The following is a 17,665-nucleotide window of genomic DNA, read 5'->3' on the forward strand; positions in this document are numbered from 1 at the left end:
ACATAGTTCAAATGCAGCCACACAGGGCACATAATTCATCCTCTACTAGTACAGACACAGAGCGATCTGACCAGAGGGACAGAGTGAGACAAAGCCCCCACGACAGAGAGATCAGAAATCAGATACAGGCTTGTCCGGCTAGCTTAGCCTAGCTCGTTGCGAATAGACAGCCTGGTTCTTCAACGTGCCCAGTGTATAGCACTGATACATGCAAGGATTGCCTGGGTTCCTGACCAGTACACCTCTAGTTGGGTGGGAAACACTGAAAAGCGTTTCTGAAAATTCCCAAGTAGCTGCTGGGGATCAAACCCCCGATCTCAGGATTGGAAGGCCAGTGTGCAAACCACTGAGCTATCCGTCCACCAAATAGTTTTTTTTTGTTGAAAACCATGGCTACTAGTTTTCCTATATGGCTGATCAGAAAATTCCTTGCCTTAATTCAAAATAATTTCACAGCATTACTCTTTTGTGACCCTGTAGTGAATTCCATCAAATCTTGTTGTTCCTTTTTCCAAAACTAACCAGTCCAGCAGTGAATGTCAGGTGAGCAATTTCGGGTCATAATTGCCATCTTAAGTTACTAGTATTTATAATATATATTTCAAAATGACAAAATTATTGGAAGTTCCAAATCCCTTTGTCAAGACCTTATAAAGACATTATGTAAGTAGTGTTATGTAACTTTGTTTTGTTTAAATTAAGGAAAGGATGAAATAGTTTGTAAAAATGTTTCATTTGCTGTTTACCACCGAATAAACGCCCCCACAGACATTTTGCAAAAATAGGGCATTTATTAAGAATCATGTAAACATTTTTGTTGTTGTTGTTTTAGACTTCGTAAAAGATCATAAATTATAGCTCAAAGTTCTAATTATTGAAATTTATCAGTCATGACAAAATGCTAGTGTTCATTTATTGATATGATAAAAATCAATGAAAGGAAAAGAACAAAAATGGGAGCATTTACTAGGAAGGGGCGTTTATATAGGGTTAAACGGTATGTCATATAAAGTTAGATGCGTGTTAGAATCATTATGTCATATTTCATCTCGAAGTTGTATCAGCTACGCAAACTAAAAGATCAGCGCTCAAGAAGTCGTGACCTTCATGACCTCGAGGAGCGAATGCTTCTTGATCAACTCAATGACGGCGAGGGCAGTAAGTCACCGATGAAACAGAGGAATAGAATGCCGCTGTCCAAACATCGGGACGTCAGAGACCTTCAGCTAGAGGTTGGTTGCTAGTTTAGTTTAGCAGAGACTTGCAAACAAATCAAACTGGAAACAAGTCTTTTTGCTACTTTTCTCATTATGAAAAGTCAATAAATTGTTTTTTTAAATGAAAACTGCATACTGAAACTAATATTTCTATACCTGCTTAGAATAGTCAGAAGGAAAGTTAGTGCCTTTGCAAAATTAATGTGCTGTACCGTTTTGGCCAGATTAATTTTGACAGGATTATCTAAGGCTGTCTGTCAAGATAGTATCAAAATTGATTTAAAATGGAATAAACTTGATGGGAAATGTAAAAACAATAACTTTTAGTGTCTAACATACTGTGAAATCGACATAAAATTTTTTTTGTCATTATGTAGGGTTTAAAGTTCATTATGTTGGGACATAAATCATAGATTTCAAATTTTGAAGTTCATTATGTCGGGACGTGAATCATAGATTTAAAATTTTGTGGTTCATTATGTCCGACATGAATCATAGATTTCAAATTTTGTAGTTCATTATGTCGGGACATGAGTCATAGATTTCAAATTTTGAAGTTCATTATGTCGGGACGTGAATCATAGATTTAAAATTTTGTGGTTCATTATGTCCGACATGAATCATAGATTTCAAATTTTGTAGTTCATTATGTCGGGACATGAATCATAGATTTCAAATTTTGAAGTTCATTATGTCGGGACGTGAATCATAGATTTAAAATTTTGTGGTTCATTATGTCCGACATGAATCATAGCTTTCAAATTTTGTAGTTCATTATGTCGGGACATGAATCATAGATTTCAAATTTTGTAGCTCATTATGTCGGGACATGAATCATAGATTTCAAATTTTGAAGTTCGTTATGTCGGGACATGAATCATAGATTTCAAATTTTGAAGTTCATTATGCTTGGACACAAATCATAGAATTTATTATCATAGTTCAGATTTAGTATGTTATTACCTGGGTACATTAATCATAGATTTCAAATTCGGCTGTTCATTATGTTGGGACATGAATCATAAAGATAAAGTAAAAGGGAGGAATTTTCTTACTTTTTGGAATTGAAACTCATAATGTAACTGCGATATCGAGGAAATTTAGTCCTGTACAAATTTTACTGATTTCACAGTATTAAGTAATATTAAACAAGTGGTGGCACCTGCAATTTTAAAGTTTAGTTTTATCAAATTGCATTAAAGAATTTGCAAGTCTCTGATAGGAAGTTGTTTTATAATAGCTTTGCACTACAGAGTAGTTTGGGCATTTTTGTAATGATAAAATGATTAAAGCTGAATCCCTGTCATAAAACAGATTGTAGGAAAAATGATAACTATTGCATCATAAGCTTAAGTGTGAGAAAGCTAGCTACTAAATGAAATCATTAGATATACAAAATGTGTATTAAAGATAAAGTTGTGGTTTTCAAAGCCTAGAAATATTCTATCTGAGTTTTACCCACACACTTTAACCTGAAAAGGACGAAAATAGTAGTTGGTTAATATTAAGTGGGCCAATTGCTATTCATAGCTAAAGTTGTAATGTTGACACCTGACCATAAATAAAAATTTGTATCTTGTATCTTTGTTTCCTTTATTGAATCAATAACATTGGTAACCTTTAATAAAGCAATAACTGTTACATTGGTTACCTTTATTGAATCAATAACATTGGTTACCTTTAATGAAGCAATAACTGTTATATTGGTTACCTTTATTGAATCAATAACATTGGTTACCTTTATTGAAGCAATAACATTGGTTACCTTTATTGAAGCAAACCTTTATTGAAGCAATAACATTGGTTACCTTTATTGAAGCAATAACATTGGTAACCTTAATTGAAGCAATAACATTGGTTACCTTTATTGAAGCAATAACATTGATTTAATACCTTTATTGAAGCAATTATTTTTCCAACTTCCTGAAAAATATTTATATGCAATGATCGAGGTATTAATTCTTTCAGATTTCCATTTATTTACTATACAGTTACAGCCCTTGAATTCTACAAGTTGACAGGCATTTTTTTGTTGTTGTTTATTATATATAAGTATTGGTAGTTACAGGTCCATCTTCAAATAATTATGCCTCCCACCACACAGTGGTGTGGGAGACATATTGACTTACTCCTGTCTATGTCTCTGTCTGTCTGTCACAAATCTTGTCTGCACTCTAAGTGGAACATTTCTTATCTGATCTTTACCGGCTTGAATGAAATGTGTTTGTCAATATGTCCTAGGCCAAGTTTAGTAACTAGCCAAATTGTCCCAGCACTTCTGAATTACTGCCCTTGAATTACCAAAAGCACTGATCCTAGTGATACATATATTGGTGCATGGTTGACTCAGATTCATAATGGAGAAGAAATGCCAATCTAGATGATTAGACAGTTGTGGGTGACTAGCCTTACGCATTTGACTTAATATGGGAGGAATTATTTTATGATCTGATATTTTATAGTTGTCATCCCTCTAACGGGACAGCGACAGTCAAAAGTTAACTCTCTGTCCCTAAACATCCTTTTGTTTGGACTATGTCTTATGCTTTTCTCAAAAGCAGCTCTAGTTTTTACACAATACCTTAATCTTACAGTTGGTACTGAAAGGCTGTTAAATTTTGATAAAGGTATCTTATTCTTTTTACATTTTCTTGGCACCCGATTTTCATAGCATTAATATTTTACTGATGGCTTAAGGTAAAACTTTTTTTTATAAAAGCAAAAGCATGTCACTTTTTAATTAAAGCCCTTAAATACCCTGAAAAAAGGCACAAGATGTTAAGAAGTGTTAAAGCCATTGGTTTGAATTACTGGTAAATAACATATCCCAGGTAGTTGTTATATCACTACAATTTTCCGCCCTCTTCTAGATGAAAACCTGTCTTAAAGTTCGAAAATCCAGTTTAAAGAAGATGTTGATTAAACTCCAATATTTCATAAGAAAGGCATTTTGATATTGATGTAATTACATTTTGACAAATATTTACATACCAATGTTGAATGCTACATATCCAGGTTGAAAGCCGTCTATTTCAATATACCTTCTTTATTAGTAGATATAAGTAAACATTCATTTAACTCAAATTCATCTAGAAAATGAGAAATTTTAAAGCTTCTATAAGAAAATGGTAGGGCCTGGACCTAGGCATGAGCCGAACCCCTGTGCTATTCATATGACACCAATACTGGTTTTTCCTCGAGAGTGGTTCCCATAAGCTTGAAGCTTTCATCACACTCGAGCTAAAATAAATTAGTATAAACTAAAAGGTGTCACATGAGAAGTCACGGTCATTACTCCAGTGGGGCCCGAACCCATGATCCCTGGATTGAGCGGCTGACATCTTATATACCAGCCCGCTGCTCCCTTAATTTTGTAGGTACTAACAAATATTAACAGTTTATGAAGACTAGTTTTACCTTGTACATCTAATGAATGTAATTTTACTTAATTCCAAATCTTTTTCATTTTGCTATAATTATTATAATGACATTTGGAACATCTCGTTATTCTGGTACAAAAACCTAAGGGAAGAACTTCTAATGCTGTGTCGGCTGGTGTGTCGGCTGGCAAAGCAGAAATAGTCTGCAGCCTCCTTGTATGGACCTCTCTCAATTTTGTTAAAATGATTTGCATTGGTCCTTTCTAGGGGCTGTAAAAACCAGAAATAGAAAAACCTTTGAAGGACTTATTCTCATTTACCTCATGAAGGATTGTCACCAAACTTGGTATATATTATTCATGTATGGTCCTCGCTCAAGTTTATCTTGAAACAGCTTTTTTCTCATGAGCCACTTTATGGATCTTCACCAAAGTTGGTGTGTTTGCATCCTTGTGATGACCTCTCCCAAGTTTATCCCTATGGTTCCTCTTGACCCTTTTAGCCCTTAGCCTGCTAACATTCTGAAATGGACTCATCCGTCATTCAATTTTGACAATACCGTTGGATATTAGAAGGGGTGTTCACTGAAAATTTACAGACTGAATAATGAACAATGTGGACCATCTGTGCAGGCTGATCTTGGTTGCACTGGTTGCCAAGGCAGAATCATTTGACGCTAGCAGACTAAAGGTTAGAGAGAAGGTTAGAGGCCACCGAAGCTAGAAGTAGAACAAAAAATGAAACAACATCTCATGAACTACTTCATGTTTACCTAACTTATGCTGTAGCATTCTTGTATGGACCCCTTTCAAGTTTATACAAATGGTTCCACTTGGTCGATGCAATGCTTGAATGTTGTTTTTTTTTAAATTTGTTCTTTTTTTATTACCTCCCATTATGGCTCTAACTGTAAAAGTTCATGTGTACCATTTAAAATAGCACTTTTATAACCATGTCATTAAATGGACAGCTGTTTCATCTGTTTTCAACATAGAATTTAATGGAACGGTGATTCTGCCTTTGCGACCAGTGCACGTCCATGTAGGCTGATCTTCTTCTGCACTGTTCGCAATTCAGTCAGTAAATTTTCAGTAAATACCCTCTTGATTTATAAAAAAGTGGTATTGCCCAAATTAAATGACGGACCAGTCCATTTTAGAAATTTAGCAGAGTATTAAGGTTAAAAGGATAAAATTTGAGCCACCACTAGGTGTCTACAAGGTTCAGATTGATCAGAAATTTTGTCCACCTAAATCTTTCAACAAGGCAATAGAGTAATTTTCTCATTAACCTGTCATCCAGGTGATCTGTTTGTTTTAAATTGGTATCAAAATCAGTGTGATTGGTCTTTTTCATGAAATCATTAATAAAGGATTTCAAGGCTGTATATAAATCTACCAGATTACCAGAGATTTTCCTAGATTTCCTAGATTTACTTTAATATGTATCAGGTTGTCAGCTATTTAACCTTTGTAAAATCATTTGACGTCATTTAAAAAATTGTCTTGTTTTTGGTCCATTTTTGGTGGTTTTATGTAGGTTTTTGTTTTTTTTGCTACCCACGCAATGTCTAGATGGATTTACATTCTTTTTTCCCACATGAGAAAAGATAGAAAACTCTTGAATACTGTGTTGTAATTATTAAGAGTTTATTACTCTGTATTTTTATACCCCGAGATACAGTATATTTTAAGAGGCCTCCGTGGCTGAATGGTTAAGGTCACTGACTTTAAATTACTTGTCCCTCATTGATGTTGGGTTCGAGCCTCACTTGGAGCATTGAATTCTTCATGTGAGGAAGCCATCCAGCTAGCTTACAGTTTTACCCAGGTTCCGGCTCATGATGAAATAATGCATGGAGGGGTCCTCCTCCCCCATCAAAGCTGGAAAGTCGCAATATGACCTATAATTGTGTGGGTGCGGTGCGACGTTAAACCCAACAAAAACAAAAAACAAAGCAGTATATTTGGGAACAAAGAAATTTATATATCTACAGCATATCAAGGTCACATATTGAGGTCCAAGATCAAATAAGTTAACTTCATGTCCACTCTGTATTTTCTATTCCATAAAAGTAGCTTCAGTTGTTTACATCACCAGACAATTTGCAGAGCACACAGTATAGGTCACTTGGTGCAAGGTTAAATTCACAGTTGGAGGTCAAAGGTCAACTAGCTTAATCAACTAGCTTAGATTTATGTCAGTTCCATATCTTTTTGTTTTCTTAAAACTAACATCAATTATTTACCTCGTTTGATGACAAGCATAGCTCATGACCTGGATCACTATATCGAAGGTCAAGATCACATAATTATAAAGACCAAAGATCAAGTAGAGTAAATTTGTGTCCACTCCATATCTTCTTAACCACTTGAAAGATCAAAAACAAAAATTCTGGCATCAGACAACATGCAGAGTGCACAGCCTAGGTCTCTAGGTTGAAGGTCAAGGTCACACTTAGAGGTCAAAGATCAAGTAGCCAACATTTATCTCTGCTCCAGATCTTCTTCACCACTTCAAAAGATTTTCATAAAGCTAGCATCAGTTGTAAATCTCATTAAAAGCACATGCAAAGTGCATAACCAAGGTCACTAGATAAAAGGTCAAGGACACACTTGAAGGTCAGATATCATGATCATTACATTTTACTTCCCCTGTATCAAATATTAATCCTTTTCAGTGATAGCTATAGTTTATTGTGGAAATAAAGTTTTGTCTTTATAGCATGTAGTTTACTGTTAAAAAGTAAATAAGATTAAACTTAAGAATTTGCGGTAACTTAATTGAGCCGTGCCATGAGAAAACCAACATAGTGGCTTTGCGACTAGCATGGATCCAGACCAGCCTGTGTTCGCTTTCAAAGCCTATTGCAGTTAGAGAAACTGTTAGCGAACAGCATGGGTCCCGACAAGACTGCACGGATGCGCAGGCTGGTCTGGATCCATGCTGGTTGCAAAGCCACTATGTTGGTTTCCTCATGGCGCGGCTCATAAAACTTTAGAATTTGAGATAACTTTATTTTTGGTTGTTATTTTCCAGTATGAGAAGCTACGTGAAAAGGAGAATATCAACGCTCGTCAAAATCCACACATGGTGTCGAGCCGTGCTGGTCGCCAGACACCGTACTCCAGGAACAGTAACTCTAGCATGAGTATACATCTTGATGTAAGTGTTCCTGCACACATTTAGGTCATAACAGGTAGCATATCAACAAAGATGCAATTAATGATTTGTTTCATTTTAGTTTTTATGTCCCAGAAAATTAATGATGTGTGAGGAACATAATTTTGTAGGTATGTATGTCTGCTGTAATAATTATGTCTCCCCCAGGAGACATATTGTTTTTGCCCTGTCCGTCCGTCTGTCCTTCCGTCCGTCCATCCGTCCGTCCGTACGTCACACTTCATTTCCGAGCAATAACTGGAGAACCATTTGACCTAGAACCTTCAAACTTCATAGGGTTGTAGGGCTGCTGGAGTAGACGACCCCTATTGTTTTTGGGGTCACTCCGTCAAAGGTCAAGGTCACAGGGGTCTGAACATTGAAAACCATTTCCGATCAATAACTAGAGAACCACTTGACCCAGAATGTTGAAACTTCATAGGATGATTGGTCATGAAGAGTAGATGACCCCTATTGATTTTGGGGTCACTCCGTCAAAGGTCAAGGTCACAGGGGCCTGAACATTGAAAACCATTTCCAATCAATAACTACAGAACCACTTGACCCAGAATGTTGAAACTTCATAGGATGATTGGTCATGAAGAGTAGATGACCCCTATTGATTTTCGGATCACTCCGTCAAAGGTCAAGGTCACAGGGGCCTGAACATTGAAAACCATTTCCGATCAATAACTAGAGAACCACTTGACCCAGAATGTTGAAACTTCATAGGATGATTGGTCATGAAGAGTAGATGACCCCTATCGATTTTGGGGTCACTCCATCAAAGGTCAAGGTCACAGGGGCCTGAACATGGAAAACCATTTCCGGTCAATAACTAGAGAACCACTTGACCCAGAATGTTGAAACTTCATAGGATGATTGGTCATGCAGAGTAGATGACCCCTAACGATTTTAGGGTCACTCTGTTAAAGGTCAAGCCACAGGGGCCTGAACATGGAAAAACCATTTCCAATCAATAACTTGAGAACCTCTCGACCCAGAATGTTGAAACTTCATAGGATGATTGTTCATGCAGAGTAAATGACCCCTATTGTTTTTGGGGTCACTCCGTTAAAGGTCAAGGTCACAGAGGCCTGAACATTGATAACCAGTTCCGATCAATAACTTGAGAACCACTTGACCCAGAATGTTGAAACTTCATAGGATGATTGAACATGCAGAGTAGATGACCCCTATTGATTTTGGGGTCAGTCTATTAAAGGTCAAGGTCACAGTGGCCTGTTCATGTAAAATCATTTTTTGGAAATAACTTGAGAACCACTTGACCTACAATGTTGAAACTTAATAGGATGATTGGACATGCAGAGTAGATGACCCCTATTTATTTTGAGGTCACTTGATCAAAGGTCAAGGTCACAGGAGCCTGAACAGTGACTTGAGAACCACTAGGCCAAGAGTGTTGAAATTTAGCGGGATGACTGGACATGCCAAGTAGATGATCCCTATTGCAGCCAACCATCAGTGTCTCTTTGACTTTCGCTCCTGACCCCTATTGGCTTCTTGCCTATAGGACTTTGCATTGGGGGAGACATGCGCTTTTTTACAAAAGCATTTTCTAGTTATACTTGTTTGTATATCAGTATGCAAAATTATGTCTGACAAAGAAGTTTATTGTCTGTGGTAGGATATCAAAACAAATTTGCTCAAATGATATGTTGCATGCAAGACTTAGGTTAAAGGTGAAGGTCACACTTAGAGGTCAAAAGATACAGGGTGTTAGCTAAGTTATTCAGTCTGACCAAAACTATTTATTGCATTCAGCATTAATGTTTTGACACTAAATTTTTGTCAGTTACAGTTTGTGTAGTAAAATAAATTGGTACAAATGTTTAAAAAGTTATTACTGCAAATTGATGTCAGCATTTTCAAACATTTTCGAAAATCATTGTGATACCTCATCAGAGTTTGAAATTTAAGACACTAAAAATGGGATTTCAACCTGAAAAGAGGCATTTAACAGACAGAAAATCTATATTGAGATCAATTGGAGGTGTCGAAGGTTGACATTTTGAGCTAATTTTTAAGATATCTGGGTCAGCATGTTATTATGAAAATCTCAGTCTGTGTAAGATTTAAGAAATAATGTACATAAAAACAGTGTTTTAACGTTGTTAATACATAGAAAGAGTTATATGTCCGCGGAATAATTTCACGAGGGTGTAGCCCCGAGTAAATTATTCTGGCGATGTATAACCGATTTTGAGTGTATTAATCTAGGTAAAACACGATTTTGCTATACATATTTCTATTCTAATATGCCCTTAATCTTAAAACAGTAGATTAAATATAGTAGTGCTCTTTCTTTGTCACAGGAAAACATTGATGTCATCATATGTTAACTAGACGTCATTTTAGCGTAAGCGTGTTTTAACAGAATATTCTTTAAAAGAATTCACAATAGACTTGGTTTTAAGGTAAAAAATTCTGAAAAAACAGTTTTGTCATCACCCTTTCAACCTAAATTTTTTAAAAGAATACACAATAGACTTAGTTTTAAGGTAAAAAATCTCAAAACAGTTTCGTCATCACCCTGTCACCCTGAATTTAATTTTCGCCTGTAAAACAGGGCATAATGTTTTTTGTTCAGTTACAGGGGCATGTCTGCGGACTCCTGTACATTTGTTTGAAGCTTAAATTTTGCCCAAATATTTTTCAAAATGTTGAGCTCATTAATTTTGTTGTCACCACAAAGATTTGCATGTAGGCTTGTTTCTCACTAGGCTAAATGCTTTCAAAATTCACACATATTGTTATCTCACAGGACAGGTTTCATAACTCTAGCTGTTATTTTGTCAAAATATGCCCCCTTTTTTGGTTCAAGTTTTGCATGTAAGCAGGTTTCTCAGAAACTTAACTTGAGTTTGACTGAATTTTGTTTTATAAGTATGGCTTACATGTTGTCAAAATTGTGCCCCTTTTTTAACATAAAAATTTTATGAAAGTTTTGCATGTAAAATAGAAGGAATTAAACTGTACTTTATCTTTATTACCGGTATGTCATGCTTTAAGCATTTTTTAAAATTTTATACACAACAAATATTTTCTTGACGTAATGTATGTATAAGCATGTTCTCTGCACCAAGATTTCAAGCTTAGGTAATAAAAGTGAGGTAAGAGAACAGTCCAAGAATACTGCTTTTCCATTGGTCAATTTCAAAATAAAGTTCAGAAACAGCCAATAAGATGCTGAGGTTTTAGACTGGTTTACAGACAATTTTTTTTTAACTTTGGGTCCAGGTCTTTGTGTTAATCTGTACAAGGGTTAGCTTGCGATTATATCATACTGTGAAGTCTTTTAATTTTGTCGGCATACAATTTTGTGGTTTTTGCATATTAGGTGGGGGCTAACATTTGTGGAATCATCAGTTTAAAGATAAAATAAATGGGATTTTTCTTTGTTTATTGGGGTTTAATTATTGGATTAGCAAATCCATAAAATGCCAATCCCCAAATCCATGAAAATCCACAAATATTTATAATTATACAGTATATGTAATGTATCAGTTACTGGATACATTGTTGGTAGGCTCCAAAGTTTTGTAGTTTATGTTGTCTGTTGATCATAATACGGCCTGAGTGATTTATTGTTGCGCAAAAGAACGAAAAACTCGGGTTATTCTACGATTAATCACACTTGGGAACTTATTATTTCGATTCTAAACACGACATACTAGTATCAACAGTGTTAGAAAAAATGGTAACTACTTTTCACGACCGTGTTACACACCTGGATCGGATGACGTCATTGCACGCGAGTGGTTTATTGCAGAATAACCCGAGATAGATTTTGCTCTACATGTATATAGGTTATTAAATTTTGCTGGTCGTGTTAGAATATATATTTTTTAGCTATTATAGACATGTTTTATTTTCAGATTGGATTTGTTAAGAGATTCAAGAACTTAAAATTTATTTTTTATTCTTATTCTTTGTTGTTGTATATTTGTTGTAAAGACTTTATTGTAATTTTTATTGTTATTTGAGCCACACCATGAGAAAACCAACATAGTGGCTTTGCAACCAGCATGGATCCAGACCAGCCTGCACATCAGGATCCTTGCTGTTCGCTGACAGTTTCTCTAATTGCAATAGGCTTTAAAAACAAACAGCGGATGCTCAGGCTGGTCTGGATCCATGCTGGTTGCAAAGCCACTATGTTGGATTTGATAATGTTATATGAGATGTACAACAGATGAAGTACTTTGTCATAACAATTAAATTACACATGACTTTGATTACAACTTTCTAACTCCACACTTTTCTTATTGTGTTAGATATTGACAGATTTGAATGATAAATGGATGCAAAGTGCACTGATCATAATATTCTAATAAAATATAACAACCATAACAACCGTGTATAAACTCAAGGGTAACAGAAAACAAGTCTAAAATGTCAGCAGTACAGTTTGCTCATAGGACATCGCTAAAAGTCATTTTAACATCTAATTAATAAATGATTAAGACCTGTGAGTGGTTTGTGTCCTGATTTATGAGGGTGCGGGAATTGAACCACTAGGGCATTAGCTGGAGTGGTTAAACAACAAACCACAAGAAGGCTGTTTTCATTCTTACATGTTCATTTAAATGTTTTGATAAAAATTATGCTGGGTTTCATTATCCAGTACTGAAGAACAAGACATCACGTGGCAATTTGACATCATGATTTATGCCATAATGCTCTCTTACCAGTCTGCATATCAACTGTTGTTTATCGCAGAATATACATAGCTTGACTTTCTTCATCAATCAACGGTAATGAAATGGAGCTGTGGTTATGATGGTAGAATCCTTATTTAATTCTGGGTAGTTGCAGTGGAACATCTTTCAGTCATGTGTAAAATATTTACATCAGTCATTTTTAGCTCGACTATTCGAAGAATATAGGGGAGTATCCTACTCGCCCCGGCGTTGGTGTGAGCGTGAGCGTCACACAAATGTTAAAGTTTGCGTACCACCCCAAATATTTTCAAAGTCCATTGAGGTATTGCTTTCATATTTTGCATACTTGTTTACCATCATGACCCCAGTCTGTTAAAAGGAGGAGGCAACTCTATCAAGCATTTTGACTGAATTATGGCCCCTTTTCGACTTAGAATAAATGTTAAAGTTTGTGTACCACCCCAAATATTTTCAAAGTCCATTGAGATATTGCTTTCATATTTTGCATACTTGTTTACCATCATGACCCAAGTCTGTAAAAAGGAGGAGGCAACTCTATCAAGCATTTTGACTGAATTATGGCCCCTTTTCGACTTAGAATAAATGTTAAAGTTTGCGTACGTACACCCCAAATATTTTCAAAGTCCATGGAGATATTACTTTCATATTTTGCATACTTGTTTACCATCATGACCCCAGTCTGTAAAAAGGAGGAGGCAACTCTATCAAGCATTTTGACTGAATTATGGCCCCTTTTCGACTTAGAATAAATGTTAAAGTTTGCGTACCACCCCAAATATTTTCAAAGTCCATGGAGATATTACTTTCATATTTTGCATACTTGTTTACCATCATGACCCCAGTCTGTAAAAAGGAGGAGGCAACTCTATCAAGCATTTTGACTGAATTATGGCCCCTTTTCGACTTAGAATATACTTATAGTAATGTTAAAGTTTTGCTCATTGCTTATATTATACTATCAAGCACTGAGAATAGTCGAGCCCGCTGTCCACTGACAGCTCTTGTCATTTTACTGAACCAGAGGAAAAATATGTTTCAATTTAGCTGTTGAAATGAATATGCAATGAAAAGGTTATAAGCCTGCACTGTGAAGTGTACTTTTCATATAGCATCCGGCTCAGAGTTGCACTTGTTTAGTGCTTTCTTATTTTAGGCTTGCCACCGCTAAATATAATATGTCCAATTGTTATCATTATATGTTTTAATTAAGTTAATTTATCATAAAAGTGTGTGTCAAATTTTCATGGAAAAATTAGTAATTTTTGACAGAGATGGCAACAAAAAATAAAGTGTGGAGTTAGAGAGGTTGTTTAATAATATTAACAAAAAATTAAACTGAAATTCAAAACATGTCGTATATCAAAGAACGTGATTTTGAGGTACTTCAAAATCATTTATTTTCGTGGGCTCAGAATTTTGTGGTAAGGATGAAAAGGCCTTTTTCTTTAAGATATGAATTCATGGATTTCAATTTTAGAAGATATATTGAGTGGGCTTTTATTTTGTTGAGTGACCCAACCACAAATTCCACGAAAGTAGACCTCACAAATATTGATTATTCCGCATGATAAGTACTTAATTATATGTACTAGTACTTCTTGTTGGTATATAGTACTATTCAAATATGTTTTGCTCATATGCAGCCATAGTGCAGATTATTATTCTTGTTTTGAAATACAGGTAAAGGGGACAGTAATATAGGATCCAAGAAATATTTCTCTATATAATAGTCATACAGTGTTTTTTTATACACCAGTCAAACATACGGCGCGGATAGCTACGTCTAGTCACAGATAGAAATGTCATCCGTATTGATCCGTACCTTAGCTGTACCTTGAAGTAGTAATCTGTATCAGTCCATACCAATCCGTACAGCTCAGGTACTGATCGATATGGATTACTACATTTCTATCCGCGGCTAGACGTAGCTAACTGCACCATATGTGTGACTGCAGTATTACACGGCTTTGTTAGACCAAGTGGTCTCGTTTCTGGACAGCCTTAAAGGCATTTCTAAAAGTAGTTACTTTGCAATATTTTGTACAGCAACACATCCATGTAACCACTAGTAAATACTGTGAAATCATTTAATTTCCTGGGCATGAAAGTTTGTGGTCAAAACGGCAATTTCGTGGGGATATGAATTCGTGGATTTCAACTTTTGAACATAAAATAAATGGTTATTTTACTTGTTCACTGGGATTAAATTTTGTGGATTGACTCAACCACGAAATCCATGAAAATTAGTCCCCCACGAATATTAATCACTTCACAGTATTCAGATTTTTACATTAAATTCTTATTTATACTTAAGTATTCCATTAAAAATGTAAAATAATGACATTTTTTTCTGAATTGGAAACAGGAGGAAACTAGAGTCAGAACCTCTGACATAAATGAACGTATTTCCACAAAATATCTAAACTTCTCAGGTAAAAACATGAATATCCATGATTTTTATGGATTCTTTCTGATATATATGATATTTCTATCTAAGAAATTTTCAAGTGATGCCATGAATTTGTTCCAAACAACTGGTCACTAAGTATTCATTGAGGTCACTATGTGCTTAATATAAGATTGATTTTCGCTAAGATGGTTGCCCGACTAAGATTGAGTTATTTCAGCATTGTATTATTATGTTTAATTTAAATCCCCATAATTTGCTTTGACAACTATATTTAGTTGAAATTTGTTAGAAATGCAAGTTTATGAAATTATTATTACCTCCCTTTGTCCATGTTGGTTGCGCAAGCAAGATAGATTGGAAACAAATGAATTGGGAAGCTACATAAAGTTGAAAAACTTAATTGACTTTTGGTTATTAGATTGTTCAGTTAACCTAGTATCTATCAAAAGGAAAATGTTAAACAAGGAATTATTTTGAAACCGAAAGAACTTACCAGTTTTTAAATACTTCCATATTGAAGTGGGTATGAGTAATAACAAAACGTCAGAAAAATTAATGAATTGTACATTGAAAGAAAAAAAAAAAAAACTCTGTGTATTGAGACTGTTTGTTTCTTAAACAAATTTAACAGAATATACAAAAACTGAAAACTGTTATAGAATGACTTGCTTAAATGCGACTGTCTTCGATATAGTTTTGACTAATATTGCAGTGAAGTATCAGCTTTGAAAGGAAAAGTATTTCATTCACATTCTAATGCTGTTGAGTTTATTTTTGTTTATTTACATTTGTTATGGTTATGAAAAGGTTTAATGAACTGAAAAAGAGTGAAGTTACAGTGCATGGAAATTTTTAAGCTCATTTTCACATCCATTGATAGTTTAATACATGGCTGTAGGTGTGTTATAATGCTGTACCGTCATCCTGATGAAGGTGTTAGCCGAAACGTTGATGAGAAAAAACTTTTATACGTGTTGTTGTTGAAATACCTGCTGCGTATTTATGCTGTATAGAAATAGTTACTGATATTGTGTTGTAGCAACATGGTGTGACATGAAAATTATTTCTTCAGTTACTGTGGTATATTCTTTAAACAAGTGAAAGTTTGAACTGTTGAAGATGATCATTTATTAAACCCCTTCTGTGTCACGTGATTGGGGTGCGGGAGATGGTCTTTTTGTTTCGTGGTAACAATTACAAGTTGTTCTCACAAGATTGAAATCTAGAAGTATTGCGTCTAACCAAAGACTGTAACAATTAATAGTCTGAACTATTGAGAGACGGTGCTTGTAAATTTCAGTCAGAAATATTGTTGTACTTAAATATCATTTGTTCCAAGACTGTTCTCAGACATTTTGGGCCCTCAACATTTTAAGGATAGCATGAGAGCACTTACAGTTGACATTGTCCGTCTGTCTGTCTGTTCAGATTTGTGTTGTGCATATCTGAAAACGCATTTGACCCAGAGTCATCAAACCTCACAGGATTGTCATTCAGGTTGTGAAGTTGTGCACCCGGTGTTTTTATTGGGATTTCACACAGTCACACCAGAGTTACAGCCTTTGAGTTAGTAGAAGTATGCGTGAAAAGGGCATAAAACTTTGTGTCGCATGAAATCTCAAATTGATACCCAATTAGCCATACAAAACTGACTGACGTATGCCCAAGTATCAACGTTGCTTCGCAGAACGCATGGTATCATTGTTGCTTCGCAAACCGGTCTCTATGTTGTTGTAACATATCACAATAGGGTTTGTGTTACCTATGGCTTATCAGTCCAGTGTGGGTGGCAACTATTTTTATATTTGGAAGAATCTTAAAGATAGATTTTACATTTTTGTAGAGAGCACTTTAGTTGTTGTTGTTTTCATGTAGAGTAATACTTCCCCAAAAACTCGAATGATAATTTTTTTTTTTCCTTTTAGTAAGAATATTAAGTATGGCTTGATTGTGTTTACTGAATGTTACATTTATCCACTTGTCTTTTGTAAAAGAACAAGATGTTTTAAACCTTTAACAGGAAAGTTTGATTGATTTTGAAGAGTTGTTTAGTGGTTGTTTAGTGGTTGTTTAGTGTGGTTTTTTCTTACATGGTTGAGAATTATTACTTTATAGTTGGGAAAACATTTCTGTGTGGGTGATTTCATCTTTGACATTCTTGGATGCACTTTAGAACTTAAGTTTTAGGTTTATAGTAGTATTTTTGATTTGATAGTCTAACCTTGAATGTTCCCTTGATAGCCTAACACCTGGGAGACCAATTCTGTATTTCTACACTCAGGATTGTGTGGCCACATACTTTACTTTATTTTGTAAAATTGAGGTAGGGGCGGGGGTTGTCCCACACTCACACCTTGCCTTTGCCTGTATTGGGGTGCTTGATACATTCATCAGCCATATATGTTTGAAGGAAAAAATAATATTCAAAATATATAAGGTGTAAATAGTACATGACAAAGAGAGTGTAGGCACAGAAGTAAAGGATTACAATCCTGGGTGTAGAGGTACAGGATTGGTCTCCTAATTGTAAGGTTAGAAGATTAGACTTTTCTGTCCTGAGTTTGTGAAATCAAATCCAAATAAGACAGCAGAACTTGAATGTGGTCACCCTTTCCTTGGATTGAGCAGTGGTATGAAATATAGGGGACACAGTTGAGCATAGTTACAATGAATTTTGAGAACTGTCTCGGCTCTACCATTAATGTAAAATGCTAAGAAAACATGACCAGACAAACTTAAAGTGATGGTTCAGCACTATGGTGCTAAATACAGACTGAAAATAGGGCTGTG

The 17,665-nt window shown here is 35.2% G+C and overlaps 1 protein-coding gene across 15 annotated transcripts in view; it reads left to right on the plus strand.

Moving 5' to 3' along the window:
* The window catches only part of LOC123523797 (uncharacterized), a 97,645-nt gene that overhangs the window by 25,392 nt on the left and 54,588 nt on the right, over positions 1–17,665 (plus strand). For 13 of the 15 annotated variants that reach the window (XM_053539590.1, XM_053539594.1, XM_053539595.1 and 10 more), the window contains exons 4-5: positions 1,056–1,232; positions 7,637–7,762. The exons of 1 other annotated variant lie outside the window; for it this stretch is intronic. In XM_053539590.1, coding sequence (XP_053395565.1) covers positions 1,056–1,232; positions 7,637–7,762 — 303 coding nt within the window. The remainder of the gene's footprint in view (positions 1–1,055; positions 1,233–7,636; positions 7,763–17,665) is intronic. One more of the 15 variants, XM_053539604.1, reaches the window with a different exon arrangement.

This window comes from Mercenaria mercenaria, chromosome 3 (assembly GCF_021730395.1).
Source record: "Mercenaria mercenaria strain notata chromosome 3, MADL_Memer_1, whole genome shotgun sequence".
NCBI classification, from domain to species: Eukaryota; Metazoa; Mollusca; class Bivalvia; order Venerida; family Veneridae; genus Mercenaria; species Mercenaria mercenaria.